At 63.2% G+C, this 24545-nt stretch overlaps 2 protein-coding genes across 3 annotated transcripts; both read left to right on the top strand.

The window, feature by feature from the left end:
• Positions 1-1432: 1432 nt before the first annotated feature.
• PLPP2 (phospholipid phosphatase 2) lies at positions 1433-5974 on the top strand. Of its 2 annotated transcripts, none has more exons than XM_066336207.1 (6): positions 1433-1706; positions 3514-3665; positions 4000-4277; positions 4458-4515; positions 4626-4802; positions 4898-5974. In XM_066336207.1, exons 1-6 carry the CDS (start codon positions 1553-1555, stop codon positions 5033-5035), a joined length of 957 nt encoding a protein of 318 aa, XP_066192304.1. In that variant the 5' UTR covers positions 1433-1552; the 3' UTR covers positions 5036-5974. The 2 variants fall into 2 exon arrangements, with proteins under 2 accessions (XP_066192304.1, XP_066192306.1); XM_066336209.1 differs by having other exon boundaries at positions 1439-1604.
• Positions 5975-12288: 6314 nt separating this feature from the next.
• LOC136371849 (transducin-like enhancer protein 1) lies at positions 12289-23900 on the top strand. The gene is made up of 21 exons (XM_066336158.1): positions 12289-12423; positions 12791-12911; positions 13451-13599; positions 14259-14322; positions 14789-14833; positions 18050-18112; positions 18211-18285; positions 18850-19045; positions 19466-19488; positions 19660-19764; positions 19890-19934; positions 20203-20358; positions 20625-20751; positions 20837-21021; positions 21094-21170; positions 21439-21688; positions 21884-22131; positions 22371-22518; positions 22600-22750; positions 23086-23162; positions 23333-23900. Exons 2-21 carry the CDS (start codon positions 12888-12890, stop codon positions 23438-23440), a joined length of 2316 nt encoding a protein of 771 aa, XP_066192255.1. The 5' UTR covers positions 12289-12423; positions 12791-12887; the 3' UTR covers positions 23441-23900.
• The last annotated feature ends 645 nt before the right edge of the window (positions 23901-24545 follow it).

The raw sequence follows: 24545 nt of genomic DNA, 5'->3' as shown, positions 1-24545 counted from the left end.
CGGGGCGGGATTCCGCATCCCTCCGGGCTCCGGGGGAGGGTCGGGGCTGGGCTCCACCGCCCCCGGCCCTGGCTGCAGCTGCGGCGCTCGGACGGCAGAGGGCGACCCAGCGCCGCTCCCGGGACCCGCCCGCGCCCCCCGGAGCCGCGCCCGGAGCCGCCGGACCCACCCCGGGCTCGCCGCGTTCCGCCCGCGCCCCCCCCGGGCTGGGCCGGTCCCGGGCGGCACCGCCCGCAGGCTCGGGCCTCCGTGAGGCAAAGTCCTGCGGCGGCCGTGCGGCGTTTCCCCGCACGCTCTGGCTGTCCTCTGAGCCCCACACTGTCATCTGTGTCCCCACGGCGGCTCGGCCAGGAGCTCTCCCACACCCAGGATTTCTGGAGGCTGTGATGAGGAGGGGGGATTCATCAGCGGTGAGACAGAGCGTCTTAATCTCATCTGCTCCAGACACAGTCTGGGCATCCCCTCAGCTCTCCTGCTTCCAGGCTCTCGGTTGTTTGGTTGGGGTCTGCAGGCAAACGTGTGTGGGGCAAGTCCTGCCCCAGCGGTGTGAGGGGCTCCGTGGCACTGGAGGGCAGGAGGGAGCTGCACCGGGGCACATCAGGACAGGGCAGAGCTGGCCCGTGGTTCTGTCCCTCTCCTGACACCCCAGGGCAGCCCAAGAGCATTTCCAGCTCTCTCAGCTTCCCGCAAACAGCCTTGACATTCTTCACAGGCCACTCACGCTGCACTTCAATCACCCGCAGTTATCAGCCATGGGTGGTTTCTGTATTATTTATTTCCTTCCCCAGACATCCGGCATGGAGCAAACAGCCGGGATGTCCCTGCTCCCACCAGGGAATTGCTGTGGGACCAGCCTTTGCTCCTGTCCCCATTCGGGGTTTCAACACGTCCCCGAACACAACGGGAAGCACCGGGAGCCTGTTCTGCTCCCGGGACGTCTGAAGCTCAGGAAATACAACGCAGTGTCACAGCGGGTAAATCCGCTCCTGTCTCACCCTGCGTGCTCACATCGCTGTCTGCTGCATCCACACGCTCCTGGACGTTCCTGCTTCCCCTCAAGAACCCAGCCTCACGTCTGCTCTGCGCAAGCCCCCACCAGTGCAGCCAGCGCGTTTCAGGGGCAGAATTTTCCTTTTTGCCCCTTTATTTTCCCCTCGAGACATAGGCCCGAGGCGGGTGGGGCTCGGGCGGCTCCCAAAGTGGCCTCGCTCGCTTTCTTCTCCCCCTTCCCCTTGGAGCAGCGACGGGAGGGAGCCGAGGAGACCGGCCAGGCGGGGCGGGCACCGGGGGGCTCGGGAGGGCCGGAGCCGCGGACACACCGGAGAGGGGCCCGAGGGAACGGTGGGGTACAAGAGGGGTCCAGAGGGGTCTCCGCCCCGCCGCGCCCCACACCTGCCCCGTCCCCGCCGCTGCCGCCCCGCCCCAGCCCGGCCCTGGGCGGGGGCACCGGCTGCTGCTCCGCCCCGCCCGGACTTTACCTCCCGGCCGGGCCCGCGCCGTTCCGGGCCATGTGAGCCGCGGGGCCGGGCCGCGGGGCCGCACCGGCTGCGGGATGGAGCGCAGGAAGGTCTTCGTGGCGCTCGACGTGCTGTGCCTGGCGGTCGGTGAGGGCTCCGTACCGGCCTCGGGCGGCTCCGGAGCGTCTCCGCGTCCCGCGGGTGCCCTCGGTGGGGCCGCGCCCTGGGCTGGGGCCAGCTCCGCGGGAGGTACCGTGGGGCCGCGATCCCGCCGCGCCTCTGCCCGTTCTGGCCCGTGGCCGGGGGCGGCGAGGGAGGCACCTGCCCGGCCGGTGTCCGCGGCTCCGGGCCTCCTCCGAGAGCCACCGGCGGCGGGGGCGGGCGGGCGCCGGCTCGTGCCTCAGCCTCACCGAGCTCCGTCGGGTGTCCCGGTTCTCGGGGCCGTTCCCTTTTCCGGGAACGATCCCGCGGGGGGGAGGGCGGGAGCCCGGTCTGTCCCTGGCCGGGACGATCCCGAGGCTCGGGCGGCACCGGGACGTTTCCTCGGCCGCCCTGGCCGCCTGCCCGCCGCCGAGCCCGGCGCTCCGCGGGCGGACGGAGCGGGGCCGGGAGCACCGCAGCTCCGGGCCGGTGGGTTCGGAGCACCCCTTCTAGGACCCCCCTCTCCCCCCGCCTCCAGTGCGGGGAAATGTTTCTAAAACTGCCGCAAGGAAGTAACGAATTAAGACGGACTAAAAATAAAGGCCCCGATCGGGATCGCGGCTGGAGCTTCGCTGGCTGCGGGGCGGGGGGAGGCCGGCTCCCGGGGCCGCTTCGGAGCGCGTTTCCCTCCTGCGGGCCGGTGCTTTATATTTTTAGGGGAGCTTTTTTTGGAGGATGAAATTATCCAGAAAGAAAATTGGTGTCTAATTTGAGCTGAAAATGGACGTCTGAGGTGTGCGGGGAGGAGGCGGAGGGACTGGGGCCGGTTCCCTGTCCCCGGCACAGCGGCGGGGGTGGCGGGACAGCCCCCGCTGCTTCATCGCCGCGTTCCCTCCGCTCGCTCGGTGAGCGCAGGAGGCGGCGGGACCCCCGGGCGGGGAGGCGGGCACGGGCCGGGACAAAGGTGCGGGCTCCCGGGAGACGGAGGAACAAGGGGAGGCGGAAACCGCCGGGAAAGGCGGAACTGGGAGAGGAGCCCAGCCTTAGGTGGCCTCCAGGGAGTGGGGTGCGTTTCCCTGGGGAGCGTCCTGGGACCCGTCCTTGGCTGTTCCTCGGCGGGGATGGAGCAGGGGGCCTGTTCCAGCGGCGGGCTGGCACGGCTGCTGTGCGGCGCAGAGACCCTAGAACCTCTCTGGATCTCGGGGTTCCATCCCGGGTGAGCTCGCAGCTACCCGTGGCCGCGGCTGCAGCGTGCTGAGTGGAAAAGCCTCCTTGCCCAGGCTGACCCAGCCAGCGCAGCCCCTCTCCAGATCTCCGAGGAGCCAGGGGAGAGGAGAGGCTGGCAGAAACAAGGGCTATGGGACGATGAGGGGGGTAAGCCAAGTGCACTGGAGTCCCACTGTGCCTGGACTGGGTCATGCACCAGCATCTCCCAGCACTGGCTCTGCTGGAGCTGCTGTGGGGGTTCTAGGATGATCTAGGGGCCCATCCCTGCCATAAAACAGGTTTGCATGATTCCTGTGCTCGTTAATTTTATCAGCTCTATCTTCCTCGACTGAAGGACTGGGCAGTGTGAGGAGAAGGCACATGGTCAGGCCTTGCCACCGTTGTGCCTGGGGAGGAGTGGGGCAGCTGTAGAAGCTCTGTAGGTGCCCGTTTGTGACTGTCTCATGTGGTATCTGGGTGCTGCAGGCATCTGTGAGCTCTGATAGGGCCCTATCGCTGTCAGGGCAGTGCACTGGTGGGTTCAAGTCCTCCTGCCCTGGGTACAGGTGTCTCAGGACTTCATTCCTGGGGAGGATCCCTCCCTGGCATCGGGGAGCAGAGACTTAGGGATGAGAGATGGGTGGTGCTGTGTGCTGGTGTGGAGCCTGCTGGCTGCTGTCCCCCGTCCTCACCTCTCTCTGCTTTGCAGCATCTCTGCCCTTCATCATCCTGACTCTGGTGAACTCCCCATACAAGCGAGGATTCTACTGCCACGATGACTCCATCCGCTACCCCTACAAGGCAGACACCATCACGCACGGCCTCATGGCTGGGGTCACCATCCCCTGCACTGTTATCATTGTAAGGAACTGCCACCCCCCTTCCTCCCAGACACGGTCATGCTGACATGTTGTATCTGGAAGCTGAGGCCCAGCACAGCAAAATCCAGAGCCCTGGAAGGGCAACAACACCCTCAGCTTGAGCTCTGCTCTGCTCGGGGGCTGGAGCTCCCTCTGATGTGGCGAGACCCACATCCCATGGGACTGGTTCCCTGCAGGGAGGGGGAGAGGGGCCATGAGCTCCTGTGGCAGGCGGGTACCAGGGACTCCTGTGCCACAGAGCCAGAGCATCCTGCATCCCTGGGGAGCTGCTCAGTGGCCACCAACCCTCAGCTTTTGCCCCCTGGTCTCTGCAGATCTCATCAGGGGAGGCATACCTGGTCTACACTGAGCGTCTCTACTCCAAGTCAGAATTCAACAATTACCTGGCTGCTCTCTACAAGGTGGTCGGGACCTTTCTCTTTGGAGGGGCCATTAGCCAGTCCCTGACAGACCTGGCCAAATACATGATCGGCCGTCTCAGACCAAACTTCCTGGCTGTCTGCAATCCTGACTGGTCCAAGGTGAACTGCTCCATCTATGTGCAGCTGGAGAATGTCTGCCAGGGAGAGAGCAGGAACATCACCGAGTCCAGGTGAGCCATGGTGCCACAGGATGTGTCTCTTCTGTGGCTGTGAGCTGGGCTCACAGTGGCAGTCCCAGATGGATATTGAGGCTCTCCTGTTGCAGGACAGAGCCTGTGGAATGGGTAGGGGTCTTGTGGGGACCACCTGGGGGCTCGTTCATGGCCTGACCCATCCCTTTTGTCCCACAGACTGTCTTTCTACTCGGGACACTCTTCCTTTGGGATGTACTGCATGATGTTCCTGGCGGTAAGTGCCGTGCCGCTGGAAGCCCCCACAGTCCCATGCCCCAAGCACCCCTATCCTGGGCTGGCTGGTGACCCCTGCCCTGGGTGATTTCTCCCTCCTTTGCCACCCAGCTCTACGTGCAGGCCCGGTTGGTGGGGAAGTGGGCCCGGCTGCTGCGTCCCACCATCCAGTTCTTCCTCATCGCCTTCGCCATCTACGTGGGCTACACCAGGGTGTCCGACTACAAGCACCACTGGAGCGACGTGCTGGTGGGGCTGCTGCAGGGGGCTCTCATTGCTGTCCTCATTGTGAGTGTCTCCCTGTGCAGCCTGGTGCTCGGCTGGGCTCCTGCTTGGCCTGACACCGGCATCCCCAAACCGCCTTTCCCGTCGTTCTTTTCCAGGTTCACTACGTCTCTGACTTCTTCAAGACCCGTCCGCCCCGGCAGTGTGAGGAGAAGGACCCGGAGCGCAAGCCCAGCCTGCCCCTCACCCTGAGCGACCCCGAGCACAATCACTACAGCTACAGGGGTGCCCCGTGATCCCGGACTGCAGAGCTGCCCCTTGCTGTGCTCCTGGCTCCGGGGACAGGGACGCTGGCTCTGCATTCACCATTGGCTCCACGGCTCTGGTGCCTCTGGCTGACACAAGTGGGACAGCCCTGCCTGTTCCCACTCCCACAGTGCCACGGCGCCTGGCTCCCCGTGCCCGTGGTGCCGGTACCTGGTGCTGCCAGCACCCTGCCTGTGGGATGGGGATGTCCTCACCCCCTTGTGCATCTGAGTCACGTCCCAAGGCTGCTGTCCCAGCCCTCTGTGCGGAGGAAGGGAGGGAGGGGAGGGTGGCACGTGGGGGTGGATTTATTGGGCTGGCAAAGCACACTGAGCGAAGAGCAAACTCCTTGGGAAGTCTGAGATTGCCTGGGCCGAGTGTGTGTTGTCCCTGTCAAATTATCCAGCCATACAAGTACAAATCTTCACAGGCGCAGAGGGAGGAGGACAGCTGCTGGGCTAGCTATACTTTTTTGGAAAGGATTAAAGCAATCCAGAGCTCTTCCCTGCTCCATTGATTACCTTTAAAGAGCAGTCCTGCTCACCAGCAGCTGCTGTGAGCAAAGGGTGTCTGGGCAGGCTCTTCTCTGGCTGTGCCCAATTCTGCAGTGCTGGGAACCAGAGCTGTTTGCCCCCTGCCTGCTTCACGCCTGGCTTGGGCAAGGGGATGCTCCAGCCTTTGTCCCTCCTGCAGCTTCAGCTGATGCTTTAGGGTGTGTGGCGGGGCTAGGGAGACATTTTCTGTGGTAAAGGAAAATAAATGGGGATGTGGAGCTGTCCAAATGTCCTGGGAAGGTGGGGGCAATGGGTACAGAGCAGTCCCATCACTGGCACGTGGCTGCCTCCAGCACTGAAGTGCTGTGGGTCTCTTTTTAAAATACATGCATTTTCATTATGATGTTGTTTTTAAATTAGATCATCCTTAAAGAATGTCTGTGTCAGGCCTGTTCTGTTTTTTTCATGGATGTTCCTGGCCTTGGAGTGGATGGGCTGAGGTGTTTGGGGTTTCCCTTTCCCAGGAAAAGGTGTCTGAAGCCCCTCAGCTGTAGGTGAACAGAATGTCTGTGTCAGGGCTGCTAAGCTGTTCTCCCAGCTGCTGTGGGAAAGGTGGGCTTGGCCAGGGCTGCGGGGGGCAGCAGCATCCTCCAGCAAGGAGCTCCTTGCCTGTGATGCCTGTGAGATGTCACGTTCCCGGGGGCTGTGCTTTGGATGGGCAGCCCTTTGAGCTGAAGAGATGTGGCCAGCGTGGGGCTCCAAGACCCAGCCATGTCCATCCTGGCATTGCCTTTGCCCTGATCCAGGAGCCTCCTGCACTCCCCAGCACCACAGCGCTGCTCTGCGAGCGAGGAGGGGAAGCAGGGAGAGGCTCTTGGAAAAAGTGACGCTTTGTGCCTGCAGCTCTCTTGGCTGCTCTGGCAGCTGGAGCGGAGGGAAGGCAGGGAGGGAGCTGGGAGCCTTGGAACAGCTGGCCTGTGTCCCTCTGCTGCCCAGGGGCTGTGCTGGGGACAGGTGACAGGGCCAGGCTGGGGAGCCTGGGGGTACAGGACCTTCTGAATGCTGGGAAGAAATGAGGGATACTACCAGGCAGCACCCTGGAAGCCTGAGGGTCCCCCCAGTCCCTTTAGGAGTGGGATGGGCAGTGCCAGGTCAGCTCTTGCCCTCACTCCATGAGTGCAGCTCCTCTGTCCTGCTGGGAACAGCAGGAAGCCCCGGGCTGGCTGCGTGGTGTTGATGTGCTTGTGCAGTGTGGGTGACTCCAGTCTAGACAAGCCCTGATCAAAAACAACCTCCCTGTGTGGAGGGAACTCCCTTTCCCTGACGCTACTTTTCTGTTTTCCTCCCAGAGCCTTCTTCCCACAAGTACTTCCCTGCTCCCCCAGCAGGGTCCTTCCCCCCTCCCAGCCCTCCAGGCTGGTTCTTTAATATCTGTTGGTGTAAAACAAAGCTGGAGGAAGTTCCAGGGCAGGGCAGCTCTGCCGCAGGGTTTGCAAACAAAGCTCTGCAAAGTCTCAGCAGCTCCTGGAGCTGGGCAGTGAGGCACAGCCCAGGTTTGGGAGCTGCCTGCTTGATTTTCCTTTGACCTGCTGTGGTGCCCAGCAACTGCCCCAGTTCCTGGCACTGCCTCGACAGCTCCTCTGTGTAGCCAGGAACGTGCCTGCTCCCTTCCCTTGAGATCTGATTGCACCCCTTGGATGCATCTCTGGAAAAACCAGCCGGGCCACAATGCTGCAGTGTGCGGCTCCGAAGGGCACGGCTGGCTGCTGCCTGTTGGGAGCTGCGCTGCTCCATCCCCCGGCTCGCAGCTGTGCCCTGCCGCAGGATGGGCTGAGACCTGACCAAACTCGTGGCATGCCAAGCCGCATGTAAGCTGCGGGATCTCCCGGGCCGTGTCCAGGCACAGCAGCCTGCTCCAGGTGTGCTCCCTGGCCTTTCTCTGGAGGGACACGGATGCTGGCAAGGAGCTGCCTGTGCTGGCTCCTCGGCCTCACGGGTGCCAGCAGAACACCTGGGAAATGCAAAGAAGGTCCCTTGTCTGCTGAAAAGTTTGGGATCCATCCTCGACCTGCTCATGGCTGAATGCCGCAGCACCCTGACAGTGCTGCTGCAGCTTCCAGCTGGACCTTGAGGATCTGAGCCCCTGGAGACGCTGGGCTGGGCTCCTGAGAGGCTGGTACTGCTCCTGGCAGCTGAGGAGAGGGAGAAGCAAGGTCCAGGGGTGGGATGAAGCCTGCTTGCCTCTTTCTTGGTTCAAGGCTTGACCTTGTACCTCACCAGATGGGTCAGAGCCGGTAAGAGCTCTGTCCATCCTGTTTGGTGAGTCCCAGGAAGCCCCTCTGGTGTTCAGGGTGAGTTGTGGCTCTGGGCAGTGTGATGACTTCTGACTGGACTGTCCACCCTTTAAAGTGGGTGACTCAGGAGCTGAGGATCCAGTCCTGGTTGTGCTGGGGCAGATTTTGCCGCGGGCTGAAGCCAAGCAGCGTTGGCCTGCGAGGCATGGCTGGGACCTGATGAGAGCCGTCCTGTTCCCCGGCGTCAGCAGCTCCACGCACCAAGCACTCTGCCAACACGCCTCCCTTCCAAAATAAGCTGCTTCTGGCAGCACACAGCCAGGATCTGGCTTCCAGCCCTGCTCTAGAGGGGGCCCGGAGCTGCCTCCCCCAACCTGTGCCTCCTGGCTGCTTCCCACCGTGCCACGCAGCATCCTCCCTCCCTTCTCCCTGGCACCTGGGACTCGTGCCGATCCCACGGGCTTGGATGGTCCCGGCCCCATCCCCGGGTTTCTCCTCGCTCTTGGCTTCTTTCCCCGGCTGAGCGGGGCAAGAGGCGGGCGAAGGGGCTGAGCTCCTCTGTGCCTGCAGCAGCTTCCAGGAGCGGGCAGCGGCTCTGCCAGGAAGGATGTTACTCATCCCCTAAACATCCCCTTGCCTGGACCGCAGCCACGGGAGATGCCGCGGCCAGATGCGCCCGCGGCTCAAGGGCCTGAGGTGGCCCCGGCTCGGGGATGTGCTGAGGGGACACCGATGCACCCTCGGGTGGGATGTCGGGAGCCCCTGCCCGAGGGCAGCCCACGCCGCTTGGGCCTTTCTTTCCCCCTCAGCGTGGCGTGGTCTGGGAGGCGGTGGGTGCAGGACCAGGAGGTGCGGAGGTGGCGGCGCTGGCCCGAGGGGGCTGGGGGGTCCGGCACGGTGCGAACCGCGGGGACAGAGTCCGGGCTGGGCTCTCCGAGCGGCACCGGCCCGGAGCGGGCACTGTCCCGTCCCGCCGGGGCGGCAGGGGGCAGCAGGAGCCCGGCGGAGCCTCCGAGCGGAGCCCCGGTGCCCCGGCCGGAGCAGCCCCCGGTCCCGGCAGCGCCGCCGCCCAAGCTCCGGTGTCGCCCGCGCTGCCCGGTGCGGCCCGTCCTCCCGTGACACTGCGTGCTTCTGGATGCTCCCTCCAACCTCTCTTCTCCTTCTCCTCCTTCTCCTCCTTCTCTGATCCCACCAGCGCTGCCTCCCCCACTCCCTTTAATCGACGTTTCCGCTGAAATGTGCCCGGTTCCACGGATTTCTTTGATCTCACTGAGGGAAGAAGGGAGCTATAGAAGAAATTAAATTGGCGCAGAAGGAGGAAAGGAGAGAGGAAAGCACTCTCGAGGGAGGTTGTTAAATATCGCCTCTTTTCTCACCAGACCACCAGCCAAGAAAAGAACCTGTCCTCACCGGTGCCTGTCCCGGGTCACCTGCTCTTGGCGCTGGCCGGGGATGCCCCTGGGCAGAGCAGGCGCTGGGGTGACACCGCTGGAGCCGTCCCCGCATCGCAGGAGCCCCGGCCCCGCTCGATCCCCGCTGGCATGCGGGGAGCTGGCAGCCGAGCCCGGGGAAGCAGCCAGAGGGTACGAGCAGCAGTTTTGTTTTCTGCCGCTTGCCAGGGTCCGCGCAGAGCTGCAGCGCTGCCAAGGACGTGCTCTGGGGAAGCGCTTGGCTGCTGAGCCCCGAGCCCTGCGGGGTGGCTGGCTCTTCCCCACAGGCCCTGGCTCCTGCTCAGGGGCAGCTCTGACCCGTGGCTGCGGGTGAAGGGGGTGTTCCTGGGTCCTTTCCTGCCGCGCTTTTGCCATGGGGTTTCTACCGGACCAGAGCCGCTCTGCCAGGCCCGCCGTGGCTGCAGGTCAATCCGGTCACGGCGGGGATCACCGTGCTCCCGGCCTGTCCCTGCCGCTGGGAGCTGCTGTGTGAGCACTGCCTGCTGGACACACGAGGTGCTGAGAGGCAGGTCTTGCCTGCCAAACCTGTGCCTTTCCCGTGCCCGCTCTGCCCTTGCTGGGACACAGTGTGAGGAGGTGTGGTGATGGATGGCGTCGCCAGAGCCCTGGTACCAAGGATGGCATAGAGGGACTGCTGGTGAGGAGAGGCGGCAGTGACAGGACTTTCCTCATCAATTCTAGACTGGTGTTTCCCTACCCCTGCCAACATCGTGGTGATCCTGCAGCCAGGGGGACAGCCCAACCTGTCCCTAGTCCCATATCCTGAATGGCTGAGGCCTTCCCGAGCACAGCACAGCACAGTGTGCGGGGGCTGCTGAAGGGAGGCTGTCCCTGGGGCAGAGGGGATCAGCAGGATCCTGCCAGGGCCCTCGCTGGAGTCCTTGTTCTCTTGGTCTCTCCACTCAGCCAGGCTCATATGTGTCTTGGCCACCTCAGCCCCATGGTGTAATGCTGGGAAGCAGAAGGGCAGGGGGGACTGGGTTCCCAGGCTGGGGAGAGAGGTTCAGAACAGAGATGGTGTCTCAGTCCAGCTCTAAACTGCCCTTTTTTTTTTTTTCTATTTTAATATTTTGCCTTAACATGACCTTGGCCAAATTATTTCCCCTCTGTTTGAGATTTATGGGCCTCTTCCAGAAATGATCTGTTCTGTCTACAAAAATAGACATCGTGCTGTTATTACATTTTAAAATATAATAAGGGTTGGGAGAGCGCTCTTCTGCTACTCTCCCCAGCAGCTCTCCTCTCTCTCCAGAGCACAAACCCCACTGGCTGCTGGTGTGGGGCCAAGAGTGGTGCAGTGAGAACTGGGGCATCCCCAGCTCCAGAACGGGGGAGTCTCTCTCTGCCTGCCCTCAGCAGAGCCAGAGTAACGAGAGAATTCCCATCTGAGATCGCAGCTGCTCTCAGAAAATCCCGAGGCTGCCAGGGAACAGACTGGACAAAATGGGGCTAAAGGAGCTGGGCTTCCCACCGTGGGACTGAGGGCGGCCCCTGACTGAGGAAAGGCAGCAGAACCTGGCTCGGAGCTGGAAAATCCTGCTCGCAGCCCGAGGGGCCAGCACAGCCCATCACCCACAGGACTACCGAGTCCTTTGGGCAGGCGCAGGGTGGCCTTTGCACAGTCCTGCTCTATTCCAGCGGGTTTGTTGAAGTTATGATCGTTACTGTTCTTTTCTTCCAGGGGCTGGAGGCAAGTCGCTGTCTCTGGGGAGGGGCTCTGGTTCTGCTAATCCATACCCCGCCAGCTCTGCTGGAACAAGCGTCAGCGGCCAGCCGAGATCTGTCCCGTGAGCAGAGCCATCGCCGCCTTTGGACGGCGATAGGACCACGAGGACGGAGCTGTGGTGAGGAGGAAAGGGCTGCTGGCCTGTTCCCTGGATTAAGGTTAAAGAGGGGGAGAGGCCGACAGACTCCTCACAGCTGCTGCTCCTCAAATGTTTTATTTCCTGCTCAGTGTAAGCCTGGATTGACCTGCAGCAGCAGAAAATGTCGAGCAACCACCGATCTCCCTGAAAGGAGTAAACCCGCCGGAAAATCCACGAGGAAACCCAAGTGGGTTGTGTGCGCCTCGGCCTTCCAGCTGGAAACACGGGGAGCTCTGGGAGGACGGAGACAGCGCTGGTGGCGATGCGGGGGCTGTTGTAGGGCTGCTGGGACAGGGACACGGGCGTCCCTTTCCCAGCCCGAGTATCTGCCCATCCCGAGGGACGTGGGGTGACGCCAGGGAGCTGGGGGCTGTCATATTCCTTTCCTGGGGCTCAAAAACGCTGCTGGCCCAGGAGCCTTTCCCAGGAGCTCCGTCTGGCAGAGGGATGCTGCTGCTCCCCGCCATCACACGGTGCAGGGAATTCCCGGTGAGGCGGGACCTGCAGCCCGGGAAGGGATGTGTGGGTGGTGTCGGTTAGTTTATTTTTTTAATTAAAAAAGCAAAACCAAAAGAGAGGCGGACGGACAAGGAACGGGACACGACGACTTCTTGTGTTTACCAGCAAAAAGCCCGAAGCCGAGTTGTCGCTTCCCGGGGACGCAGCGGCTCCGGTGCAACATCCCGGCTCCGTTTTGCGGGCAAAGCTGTGGTGCGGAGGCGGGGGTCTTCTCCGCGGGGCTGGGAGGGGCCGTGCCCCGGGATGTCGCGTGGGGCGGCCCGTCCCCGGTCCCCTCTCCGTCTCCTCCGGTGCCCCGGCCCCGCAAGGGTTAAACCGCGGCACCGCCCCCTCGTTCGCCGCTCGGCCTCTTTTGATTGACACCCCGCGCGCCGGCCGGGCCCGGGCTGGCCAATGGGAAGGCAGCTCCGCGCTCCCCACGTGGGGGCGGCCGCCCTCGCCGCTCTCCCATTGGCTGGCGGCGGGGGCGATTGCCCGCACGGGCCAGGCCCCACGTGGAGCTGGCGCTCGCGCTCGTTCATTGATCGCGCTCCGCAGAGCGGCGGCCGCGCGGGCGGGGCGGGGCGGGGCGGGGCGGGGCGGGGCGGGGGCTCGGCCCGGCTCGGCTGCACTCGGCTGCACTCGGCTCGGCCCGGCCCAGCCCGGCTCGGCTCGGCCCGGCTCGGCTCTACCGGGCTCGGCTCGGCCCGGCCCGGCCCGCCCCGCCGCAGGGGCGCGCGCCCGGGGCCGGGGCCGGGTCTGGGACCGGCAGCGCGGTGAGTCCCGTCCTGTTCCGTCCCGTCCCGTCCCGGCGGTGCGGTCCGGTTCGGCTCGGCTCGGTGTCCGCCGGCCGGGCTCCAGCCCCGCTTGGGGCTGGGTCGGCGGCGAGGCCGGTCCCGCCCCGCGGCCGTACCTGCGGCGGGCGGCGGCGGGGCCATTGTCTGCGCGGCGCGGGGGGCCGGGGCTGGGCGGGTCCGCGGAGCCCGGAGCGAGCCCCGGGGCCCTCGGTGCCCGCGGGAACGGGGGGCGCGCGGCGCGGCGGGCTGCGGGCGGGGCCGGGGCTCCGGGGCTCCGCTGCGGCTCCCGAAGGGCCCCGCGCCCCCCGGGCAGCGCCGGGCGGTGACCCCCCGGCTTCTTCTCCAGGGCCTGATCCGGAGCTGGGAGCTGTTTCCAGGCCCCGTCCCGAGCCTGCGGCGGGGCCCGCGTGGCCGGAGGGTCCCGGGCCTGTCCGGTACCGAGGATGTTCCCGCAGAACAGGCCCCCGGTGAGCCCGCGCGTAGCCTCGCCCCCTGGCAGCAGTGCCACCACGGCCCTCGGGGACCCGCGCCCCCAAACCCCAGCTCCCCGCTCGGTGCTGACTGACAGCTGACTGCTGTTACTGTGCGTGATGCTCGGGAGCGATGCTGTGGCTCTTCCCAAAGCGGTGCTGAGCCCCAGAGCTGCGGGTCTGGGCTTTGGGAGGTGGTGGGAGAAGGATTCACCAGGGCATGAAGGTGATGGGCAGGGCAGGGAGCTCAGCTGGGTGGTGGTTGGGTGAGGACAGGCCACTAGGTCTGTGCCATGCCCAGTGCCACCCGTGATCATTAATCCTTTCTGGCTCAGTGGCCAAAATGATGCTGACAAGGCCCTTGGTGCCTGGTTGTGACCAGTTTCCTCTCCAGTAACTCCTTGTGCAACCTCCTGCATGTGCTGCTCTCCCAGATGTGCCCGTAGCCTCTTCCCCAGGTGCAGGAAACCCTTGGGGATGTGGATGTGGCAGTCTTGTTGGGCAGCAATGACCCTGGAGGTCCCATCTCTGCCTAGGCCCATCTCCAGGCCCCCTCTGCTGCCTCAGGAGCTGCTGTTGCTGCCAGTGCCATCCCCAGCACCCCCCAGTCCCTCAAGCTGACTTACCCAGAGACTTTGGATCGAATCAAGGAGGAATTCCAGTTCTTGCAGAACCAATACCACAGGTGAGAAGCTGCCAGAGTTCACATGCCAGCGTGTGAACTGGGCACTTCACAGGTACTGGGCAGCAACAGGCTCCTCTTGGCACGGGGCAGCACCATCCCTGTGGCTGGTGGACTGGTCCCTCCAGAGGATGGCTGTGCCAAACATCACCTTGGTAGCTTGAAATGACTCTGTTTGTGGGGGAAATCCAGCCTTTGCCTGCCAAAAGCCCGAGGAGGAAGTGCTGGCTTCCAGCACCCAGCTCCTGGGCTGAGCCAGAGCTATCACTTAGACCTGGAGTCCCTCTGATCCGTGAGGCTGCTGTCCAGGATCACCTCCCCTTCCCCACACTGCGCGGGGCAGAGCAAGGTTTGAAATGCAGCTAAAGCTTTGCAGCTCGCTCCATTTGGGAAGCAGATGCTGGGGAGGGGGTTAAGAGTCCGTGCAAATTGCTCCCTGATGCCCAGATCCCTTTGCTGTCCATCTCCTCTTTATCAGCCCCTTCCCAACCTCTTTCAGGTGGTTTTCTTGGCTTGTGCTGGGAGATGGGATTGAAGCTGAGGAGGCTGAAGCATGTGGTACACTAGGAAGTCTTGTGCTCTGTCCAGATAGGGAAATCCTGTCACTGGGAGGACCAAGGGGGGTTGCTCCTTCTCCTTCTCTCTCCTTTTTATTTTTACAGCTTGAAGTTAGAATGTGAAAAGCTGGCAACAGAAAAAACAGAAATCCAGCGTCATTATGTCATGGTTAGTGAGCTCCACCTGAAAGGAGAAGGGTGGTGTGGGAACTCCTCTGAACCATCAAAGGACATGCAGGGATGCTTTGCCTTCCCCTTGCTTTTGGGTTGTGCGGCCAGGTCCTGAGATCTGGTTCCTGTGGCTGTTACTGTTGGATATTCCCCCAAAAAGAGCCGTGGTTTCTGAGCAGGACTTTCTGCCGCAGCTTGTGGTGGCAAATCTGCTCCTGTGTGGGCTTGTCCCCATTCCTGCAGGAGTCCTGGGAGGACTGTGTGCATCCTGGGGGCTGCAGCCATTGTGAGAAATCTCAGCTCCTGGGAAAGGAGCTGGGGACTGTGTTGTCTCCATTGGGCTGACCACACTGTGACTGTTTGTGGCCAGGCTGACCTGGTGTGCCAGCACCACAGAGGACTTTCTGCTTGTGAGTTACTCTGGTCTCCAGAGCCATGCTGATGCTGCTTTCTCTCCCTCACAGTACTACGAGATGTCCTATGGCCTGAACATCGAGATGCACAAACAGGTGAGTCTGGGTGGGTTGTCCACCTCCTTGGGCCCAGTTTCCTCTCCCCACTTTGCCACCCGGGCTCCCCAGGGCTGTCCCCACAGATGACATGGGAGGTTGCTCCCTGCTGTAGCCCAGGGAAGGCTGTGCCTGTGGGGGATGTGTTCCCTTCCCTGTGCTTTGGAAGCTTTGTTCTGCTCTGTGCTTCCGCCTTGGCTGCCTCCTTAGCTCTCCACACACACGTCTGTGCTCTGGTTTTGGGTTCAGGGTGCCGTGCCTGGACTGTGATGCTCTTGTTGTGTCAGGCAGAGAGCAGTGGTGGAGGACTTGTGCTTGCACCGCTGCTCGCACCGGTTGTGAGTGGTCACAGGGTGACTGTTGTGAAGGAGACTGGCTTCTTCCTCAGGGCGAGGTGGGCTGCAGAGTCACAGGCTCGACACCTTTGCAACTGTCTGCTGCCCACTGGCCCAGGGGCCAGGAGCATTCTGAGGAGAAAGAAAGGTTTCGGGGTGTGGGTGCAGGGTGGGCTCTCCGGGGGCTCAGGGCTGCTCATCCCCCTCGCTGCTTCCCCATCCCTCCCCTCCCTTCCTCAGCTCCCTCCCTTCCTCCCTTCCTCCCCTGTGCCGAGCTCCGGGTCACCAGCTGCTCTGAGACAGAAGGTTTCTTCTCATCTATTTTTAAAGAGGCTGCGGAGGAGCCTGGCGAGGCGCGCCGCCGCCTTCCTGCCCGCCCCGCGCCCGCCGCCGCCAACTGTTGCGCGGGGGAAGCTGCTCGGGTGGGCACCGCGGCGGTTCTGGCCCCTGGCCCCAGCACAGGGCACCTTGTCAGTCACTCCTGGCCAGCTTTGTGCCCGCTGCGAGGGTGTTCTGTCACTCTGAGGTGCCCTCCTTGTCCCGGCATCCCTGCTTGGGGCTGAGGTGTGAAGCCGCCCTTGTGAGGGACGATGCCAAGGGTCGGTCCGGCCCGGAGCTTGTCTCTGGATGGATGCGAGCTCCTCTCTTCTGGCTGCTGATTCTCTCCCAGCCCTCTCAGGCTCGTGTTTTCTGCCAGCCCCAGGTGCCGCTGGCCGCCGGCCAGTGAGCTGTCGGCACTTTTAACAAGGGCCCGTAAGTCTGCTCTGACAGCCAGCGGCCATTGTGTGAGGAACGGGAACTGCCGGCGCAGGAGCCGCGGGTTAGCGCTGCCCTGGGAGGATTGGGTCGTTGTCTCTCCTCCTCCCCTTCCCCCAAATCCTGCGCTGCTTACGGGCAAAGGCAGGTCCTGAACACCCCAGAGCCCCCGAGGCAGCGATTGCCCGTGGTGACAGAGGACAGAGGCTGGGTGGTGCCGTGGTGTGGTGTGGCCTCTGTCCTTGCTGCGCCCCGTGTCCCCAGGGGCTCGGCAGTGCTGGCACCACGGGCCAAGGTGTGGGGTTTTGCTTTGGGTTTGTTTGGAGGAAAATGGGGCTGGGGGCTGGCTGTGGTGGTGCAGCTCTCCAGGCAGCCACAGGCTCGGCAGAAGAAGATCAAGACAGGAACGAGCAGGAGACGTTAATTTTTTTATTGTTGCTTTGTTTTTGGCATGGAAGGGGCCTGTAGCTTTCTGTAAAACCACCTCCCCGAATCTGCCTGGCCTTGGACTTGCTCACCGCGAGCCAGAGGGGAGGCGACGGTGCTGGTGGCTGGGGGGGCTGCAAACAGCGTGATCATTTTTCATGCTGAGAGCGTTAAAGTGCCAGTAAATTGCACATTAACGAGTGCGAGTGAATTGGAGGCAGCTCTCCCCAAGGAGCTGCTGCCCATCAGTGCATTAGGGAAGAGAATCCATCACTGCCGGCCCCGGGAGACAGCTAAATCCTTCCCAGAACTGCTGGCTGCCAAATCTCCTTGCTCCCCCCCCTCTTCCTTTCTTTTCTTTCTCTTTTTTCCTCCCTCAGAAGGGGAAGTGAGGGCAGGTGCCAGATTGTTTCTGTGCTCTGGGGCTGGCAAGAGCAGGTCGGCAGCTGCTCTGGAGGGCAGCAGAGAGTGTCCCTGGGTCTGTGTCCCCACACCAGCCGGGCAGTGCTGTGGCCCCTCACCTTGGCACTCCTGCACCAGCTGGGCGTGGGAGATGTGCCCAAGGTCCTGGCAGGGACAGCCAGGGGTCAGTTCTGTCCCTGGGGCCCTTCAGCCTTTGGTCTCCTCTGGGGGCTGATAAGGGGGTCTGGGTTCAATCCTCTCCTCTCAGCCCTGTGCTGGCTCCACAGTGTTTTCATCCTCCCTACCCGGGTGGACAGGGAGCTCCCCAGGGCTTGAGACAGCATTTTACCTGGATTTCTGTGCCCGGGACATCCCCTGCCCAGCCAGGAGTGGAAGGATCCCTCCCACACCAGGGTTTAGGGAGAGCTGCTGATCTCTGTCCCCTCTCTGGGGACGAGTCCGCAGCTCTGAGTGGGCGTCTCCGCTGTTGCCTCGAGCAATGTCTATCCCTCGGCCATCAGCAGGGGCAGGAGCCTGTCCCCGCAGCCTCTGGGGCTTCTTCCCAGGGTTGTGAGGCCGGGGATGGCTGGATGTCTGTGCTCTCCTCTCGCCAGAACTGTGCAGGGTGGAGCCGGTGGGGGCCCTGGAAGCTGGCAGGGGGTGGCACAGGAACAGGGGGCCCTGGAAGATGAAAGGGGGATGCCACAAGAACACGGGGCCCTGGTAGCTGGCAGGGGGGTGCCATGGGAACATGGCACGGCACAGCACGACGCTGCTCTCCCTCCCCGCGCTCTGCGCTCTTGATTGCCAGTGGCACTCGAGTGTTGCAGAAAAACAGCAGCTGGAAGGAGAACACCTCTCCAGGGCTTCCTGTGGGCTGGGAGGGCGGCGAGGAGCGGGCGTGGTGCCGGCAGGAGGCTGTGTGGAGGGCAGGGGGGAGCCTGCAGGGGCCGTGGCTGATGGGCTGGGGACTTGCTTGGGGGTGGCCTCGGTGGCATGGACCGGGGGGCTTCATGTCCCTGGCAAAGAGGAGCTGGAAGCCGTCCCAGCGCTCTCAGGGTGGGGATGGAGGATGCTGGTTTTTGAAAGAGGTGGTGTTAGAACAGGAATTGTCCCCGCAGGGTGTTTCTGCTCCGTAGTGCTGAGCAGCAGCTCTTGGGGCTGAGTGTCAGTACCCTGAGACTTCCCGGGCCAAGCACCCATGGTGAGGGGGCTCTCCTGGCAGCACTGGGTCCCCTCAGTGTGGGCTCTGCTCTGCCCCTTGCCCTGATGGGCTCTCATCTCTCTTTCTCACCAGACGGAGATCGCCAAGCGGCTCAACGTGATCTGTGCCCAGCTCATCCCGTTCCTGTCTCAGGAGGTGGGTGAGCCCTGGGGCCCCTGCCAGGTGTGCAGGGCTCCTCTGGGGCCCAGAGAAAGAAACGAGCCTGCCCCAGCCCCACTCTTCTCTCCCCACAGCACCAGCAGCAGGTGGTCCAGGCTGTGGAGCGAGCGAAGCAGGTGACTATGACCGACCTGAACGCGGCCATCGGGGTACGTCAACCCTCTGCCCACCCCTTCCCGGTGCTCCGGGGCCAGGGCTGAGGAGCTCTGTCATGATGGCACCTCCTGGGCTCCTGCCGTCCCTGGGCTGAGCCCCCTCCTGCCTCTGGCTGCAGCCCCTGCCCCTCGTGCCTTCTCCCACTCATGGCTGAATCGAGGGGAGGAGAGGGGCAAGCCAGGCTGGTTCGGGGGGCTGCCAGCAGCACTCTCCTCTCCTCCTGGCTGAGAGGATCCAGCTGGGGGTGGGGGTGGTGGCTGGCATGTGTCACTGTGTCCTGATGCCCTGTGGCCTGGGTGGAGTGGGGTCACCACCATCCCCACTCAATTATTGCCTCGAGGCTGCAGCATGTCTCCCATCCAGCCCAGGGTGGCAGGGGTCGGTGGGAGGGACATGGTGGCCCCCAGAACATTACTGGGGACACCCTTGGGTGCATGCCCTGCCCCTCCACACTCAGGCCCCGTTGCTGACTGACCCAGGGCTGCCTCTTGCCCCTCACTTGCCCAGCAGCTGTCCTGGCACAGCCCTTCGACTCTGCTCTCTCCTCTCCTCTCCAGCACCAGCTCCAGACCCAGCACCTCTCGCACCACGCTCCCCCCATCCCGCTGACCCCCCATCCCTCTGGGATGCAGCCCACTGGCCTCGCTGGCATCAGCAGTGCCTCAGGGCTGCTGGCACTCTCGGGGGCACTGGGGGCCCAGGCCCAGCTCCTCGCCAAGGATGACCGAGGAGTCCATGACACAGAGTCCAGGGGTGAGTGTGGGGGAGCCAAAACTTGGGGTGTCTGATCTGAGTGAACCTGGGCCCTGGGTCTCTCTCTGCTCTCCATGCCCTTCTCACCTGGACACTTCCCTGGGGTGGGGGCCAGAGCTGTGTGGGAGCCACTTTTCCATGCCTGAAGGCTACCAACTGGGCTGGAGGGGCAGGGGGCTTGCAGCTGCAAGGGGTTTGGGTGGGGAACATCCTCCACTGCCCAGCACCCTCGTGGCAGGGTGGTGAGGTGGGCTGGTGTGGGGAGGGGACCTTGGACCACCCTGCTGCTGTTGTGCTGCTCTGGCCCTGCTGTGAACACCCCAGCATCCATGGGTGAAGTGGGTGACTTTCCTGTGGGGCTCTTGGTGGTGACACATGTCCTCCTTTCCCTCCTCCTGCTGCTCCTCTGCGTTGCCACAGCGACAGACCGAGACCCCGGCCCCGTAAGTGCCTTTTTCTTCTCTTGCACCGTTCTGTGGTAGCACCGGCTGTGGTCAGGACACAGGGCTGGGCTGGGGCCCTCCATGCTCCTGGAGTCAGCCCTGCCTTGGTGCTGCCTGTCCCGGGAGCTGGGTAGAGCATCCCCAGCCACTGACAGTGTCCCCTGATCCCAGAGCTCCCTGGCTCTGTCAAACGGGGAGCGCGCACGAGCCATCGCCGAGTACCTGAGCAGCAGCAAGAAGAGGAAGGTGGAGGAGAAGGACTTTGTTACAGACTATGTGAGCACGGGGCTGGGGGGCTTGGGGTGACCCCATCCTCTCCTGTGGGGTGCCTCTGGCACAGCTCCAGGCAGGAGTGAGGGTGGCTGCAGCCCCTCTGGCTCCAACTGTGCTCCATGTTTCAGGGCAGCGATGCAGACAAAAGTGAAGACAACTTGGTGGTGGATGAGGTCAGTGTGCTGGGACACTGGGAGGGGTCTGGGGTCAGTGTGAGCTGTTCATCCTTGAGGGTGGGGCTAAAAGGCTGCTCCAGGCAGAGGTGGGCATCACAGGGAGGTGCCAGTGGGAGTTGTGCTCCCTGACCCTCGCCAGCAGCAGCGAGCCCCAGGATCCAGGCTGGGATCCTGGCCCTTGCTTGAGCCATCAGCTCTCCACAACCTGGGACATCTCTGCTCTCCTGCGTGCTCTTCTCCCTGCTGATTTCCCTCCCTCCCCCAGGACCCCTCTTCCCCGCACAGTGTCCACTCCTACTCGTCCCGGGAGAACGGGGTGGAGAAGGTCCCACTGGGCAGGAAGGAGGCCGTGCCCCTCAGTCCGACCTCCATGGCCTCCTCCAGCAGCACGTCCCCATCTCGGAGCAAGGATGCACCCACGGTATGTGTGACTCACCTGGGGCCCGTGCTTGTGTCCTTGCAGCCCAGGCTTGGCTATCAGGGTGGCCAAACATGGATCCCCCCGCCTCCAAACCCACGAGGCAAAGTGCTGGAGGGACAGGGAGGGGCTCTGTTCCATTAGAGCTCAGCTCAAATCCTCTCCCACTCACCCTTCAGCACTGTCTGGGCTGTTAATGAGGCAGAGCTAACAGAGACCCCTGGCAGGGCCGTGGTGCAGTGGCCACCTCCCCATTCTGTTCCTGGCAGGTGGAGAAAGCAGGGACTCCCAGCCTGAAGTCCAGCACCCCCACGTCCCAAGGTGACACCCTCCCAGGCTCCAGCAGTGCCCAGCAGTTTCGCCCCGCCGCCGCCAAGGTCCCCGTGGACCCCTTGGGTGAGCATGGCGCCGCTGGGGCCGGGTTGGGACTCTGATCCTGTCTCCAGGGCCCCATCCCTTCACTCTGCCTCTCCCCCACCAGCCCTGGGCCTGAGGAATCCGCTGGGAGTGCAGAGCCCCTACTCGGCTGCCTTTGGCTTGGCTCACCCTGCGGTGAATGGGGACGTGGCCGGGACTGGTGCCTACGCCAGCCTGCACCTCATGTCCCCGCAGCTCAACGGGGCTGCGGCCGCCGTGGGAGCCGGCGGCTACGGGCGCTCGCCCCTGGTGCGTGACCTCGTCCCCGTGGGGCCGTGGGGCCACGGAGTGTGAGCCCCTCTCACCTGCTGTCCCCTCCAGGTGGGCTACGACCCGCACCCGCACATGCGCGTCCCAGGGCTGGTGACCGGCATGCAAGTGGGGACCTCGGGGAAGCCGTAAGTGGGGCTGGGCAGGGGATGGGGTGGCTTGTGGGGCTGGAGCTGGGGTGTGTGGACAAGCTGGGGGCAGCAGGGATGGGGAGAACAATGGGGGGAAACTTGGGCTGTGGTTATTGTGTCCACAACTGGCATCACCGGGTGTATTCTGCTCATGGATCTGACTCCAAACCCCTCTGCCTGTGTCAGACCTGCTGGGTCCTGCATGGTACCGGCCCCTGTCCAGGCAGGATCCTGCTCTGGTTCTCAGTGCTCTGCTCCCTCGCAGTGCCTACTCCTTCCACGTCAGTGCCGACGGGCAGATGCAGCCGGTGCCGTTCCCCCCCGACGCCCTCATCGGCTCCGGCATCCCCCGGCACGCGCGGCAGCTGCACACCCTGACCCACGGCGAGGTGGTCTGTGCTGTCACCATCAGCAACTCCACAAGACACGTCTACACCGGGGGCAAGGGCTGCGTCAAGGTCTGGGACGTGGGGCAGCCGGGCACCAAGACGGCCGTGGCTCAGCTGGACTGCCTGGTGAGGAGGAGGAGGAGGAGGAGCAGAAATGCCGGTGGGCTGGGGCTGGGAAGGGGAATGTGCCCCTGTTGCAGAGGAGGGGACAGAGGGGCCTTTCACATCTGCACTGAGAGGAGGAGGTGTGTCTCCTGCAAGGCCCTGTGTGCTCATTGTCTCTTCCTTGCCCTGCCCCGTTGCCTGTCCCGCCCTGTTCAGAACCGTGACAACTACATCCGTTCCTGCAAGCTGCTCCCCGACGGCCGCAGCCTGATCGTGGGGGGGGAGGCCAGCACCCTGTCCATCTGGGACCTGGCGGCCCCCACGCCCCGCATCAAGGCTGAGCTCACCTCCTCTGCCCCTGCCTGCTACGCCCTGGCCATCAGCCCTGATGCCAAAGTCTGCTTCTCCTGCTGCAGCGACGGCAACATCGTGGTGTGGGACCTGCAGAACCAGACGCTGGTCAGGTGAGTCTGGGGCAGGGGGGAGCATGGGCAGGACTGCCAGGGACTCTCAGGCCAGGGACCACTCAGTCCCCTGCAGAATGTTCCTGCCCCCTGCCCTTCCCTGCGTCTAACCCTGGCCACGGGACAGTGCCTGTCCTTGCTGCTCCTCACTGCAGAGTGCTGCCCTGCCCGTACTCTGCCTCAGGTGTTGGCTGCCCTGACAGCTGTGCCCTCGCCCTCTCCATCCCCCTCTTTCCCAGGCAGTTTCAAGGCCACACGGATGGTGCCAGCTGCATTGATATCTCCAATGATGGCACCAAGCTGTGGACAGGGGGGCTGGACAACACCGTGCGCTGCTGGGACCTGCGGGAGGGGCGGCAGCTGCAGCAGCACGACTTCAGCTCCCAGGTAGGGCTGGGGCCCTGTGGCAGCACCCTGCAGCCAGGTGGCACCTGCTGGGTCACTGTGTGAACCTGTCTGTCCCCTCAGATCTTCTCCCTGGGCTACTGCCCGATGGGAGAGTGGCTGGCAGTGGGGATGGAGAGCAGCAACGTGGAGATCCTGCACGTCACCAAACCCGACAAGTATCAGCTGCACCTCCACGAGAGCTGTGTCCTCTCTCTGAAATTCGCCTCCTGCGGTAGGCACTCCTCTCCTGGCCCCCCCATGCTCTGTAGCCTCATGGTTGCCACTTCTACTTCTGTCTGTGTGTCGCAGGGCTCGTTGCACTGGGGGCAAGCATTTGTTCTGGTAGCCAGCCCTGTCCCTGGTGGATGACAGCCAGAGAAGGGTTATCCGTGCCTCTTGGAGCAGTGCTGGCTGCTGGAGCCAAACTCCTGTTTGTGTTCCTTTGGCTCGTGGTTGGCAGAGATGTGGCTGCCTCTCTGTGTGTTTCACAGCCTGGGCACGATCTGCTGCTGGGATCCAGCTGCTGGCTCTGGTTTGGTGACATGAGGCTGCTTTGTCCCTCCACAGGGAAGTGGTTTGTGAGCACGGGGAAGGACAACCTGCTCAACGCCTGGAGGACGCCCTACGGAGCCAGCATCTTCCAGGTGAGCAGCCAGCAGGGTGGGGGGTTCCTGGGGGTGAGGCTGCCAATCCACCTCTAATTGTGTGTCAGCAATTACGAGCCCCATAACCTCGTCCCTGCAGCCTCCCTGGGTCCCCGAGGAGTGGGGCTTGGTCTGAGGCTGCTTCTTGTGCTCACCCCTGTTCTCTGCAGTCGAAGGAAACCTCCTCCGTCCTCAGCTGCGACATCTCCACGGACGATCAGTTCATTGTGACTGGTTCAGGGGACAAGAAAGCGACAGTTTACGAGATCATTTACTGAGCCCCAGAGGTGCCAACTGCGAGACAGGCAGGTGTCCACGTGGATGGGACAGGTGGACTCTACCTGCCCTGCTGCTGACTTCCCAAAGAACGTGCAGCCAGTGGCTGTGGCATCCCAGCTGGAGGAGAGCCAAGAGGGGTGGAGGTGGCCCTGGGACCGTGGCCAGGCATCATGCAGGCTGCTGCTCGGGGTGGATTTCCTGGGGACTTTCTCCTTGTTTTGTTCTTTGTGGGTTTCTTTCTAAATCTAGACTGTGGGAGTTGGAGATGGGGGGGGGGGGAGGTCTGGCATTGTTAGGGGTTTTGTTTGGGTGCTTTTTTTATTTTATGTTTTTAACTTTTCGTTGTGGGGTTTTTATTTGTTTAAGGCTCTGGGCCTGCCAGGGTGGATGGGCTCTGGCCTTACTTCCCTGTGTGCCTCCCAGGGTGTATTTAATAATAAAAACAAACAAAAAAAAAAAGGCAGCTGTGCCTTGTCCTGGGCAGTAGCCTCGATGCTTTGTGGGAGTGGGATGGAGCCAGGTGAGGAGGAGCAAGACCAGGGAAGAAGCTTTGTCCCCTTTGGTCACAACTTGCTGCTACTTTCCTGTGCTGAGGTGGGTCTGAGGCAGCTCCCCTGTGGGCAGAGCCCATCCCTGGCCCTGGCCGTGGTGGGGAGCAGTTTCCAGGGCCCGCGGTGTGGGCACAGAGCGGAGCGTGGCCGCGGCTCTGCGGTGCCGCCGGTGGAGAGCCCGGCGCTGGAGGAAGTGGTTTCTGAAGGAAATTAGATGTGAGCACTCAGCGCCTGCCTTATCGGTCTGGCTGCCTGCCAGCATCGCCGTGGGCAAACAGGGCTGCTCCCCAGGGCCCTGGGGCTGGCAGGAGCTGCGGTGTGGCAGCTGCCCTGGGCTCTGCCTCCAGCCACAACTCACCACAGGCACCACAGCACAGTGCTGGGCGAGCAGCCACACCTCTGCCGTGCTGCGAGCCTCCTCCCCTGTGCTGCTGGCCAAAAGCAGCCCCCCAGGACATCCTTCAGAGTCCAGCCCTTGGCACAGCTGGCAGCACTGACTGGCCAATGCCCTGCCCAGAACCAGCCCAGCCCTTCTTTTGTTCCTTTTTATTAG

Source organism: Sylvia atricapilla, chromosome 26 (assembly GCF_009819655.1).
Source record: "Sylvia atricapilla isolate bSylAtr1 chromosome 26, bSylAtr1.pri, whole genome shotgun sequence".
In the NCBI taxonomy this organism is placed as follows: Eukaryota; Metazoa; Chordata; class Aves; order Passeriformes; family Sylviidae; genus Sylvia; species Sylvia atricapilla.
This window is presented reverse-complemented; position numbering and strand designations above follow the sequence as displayed.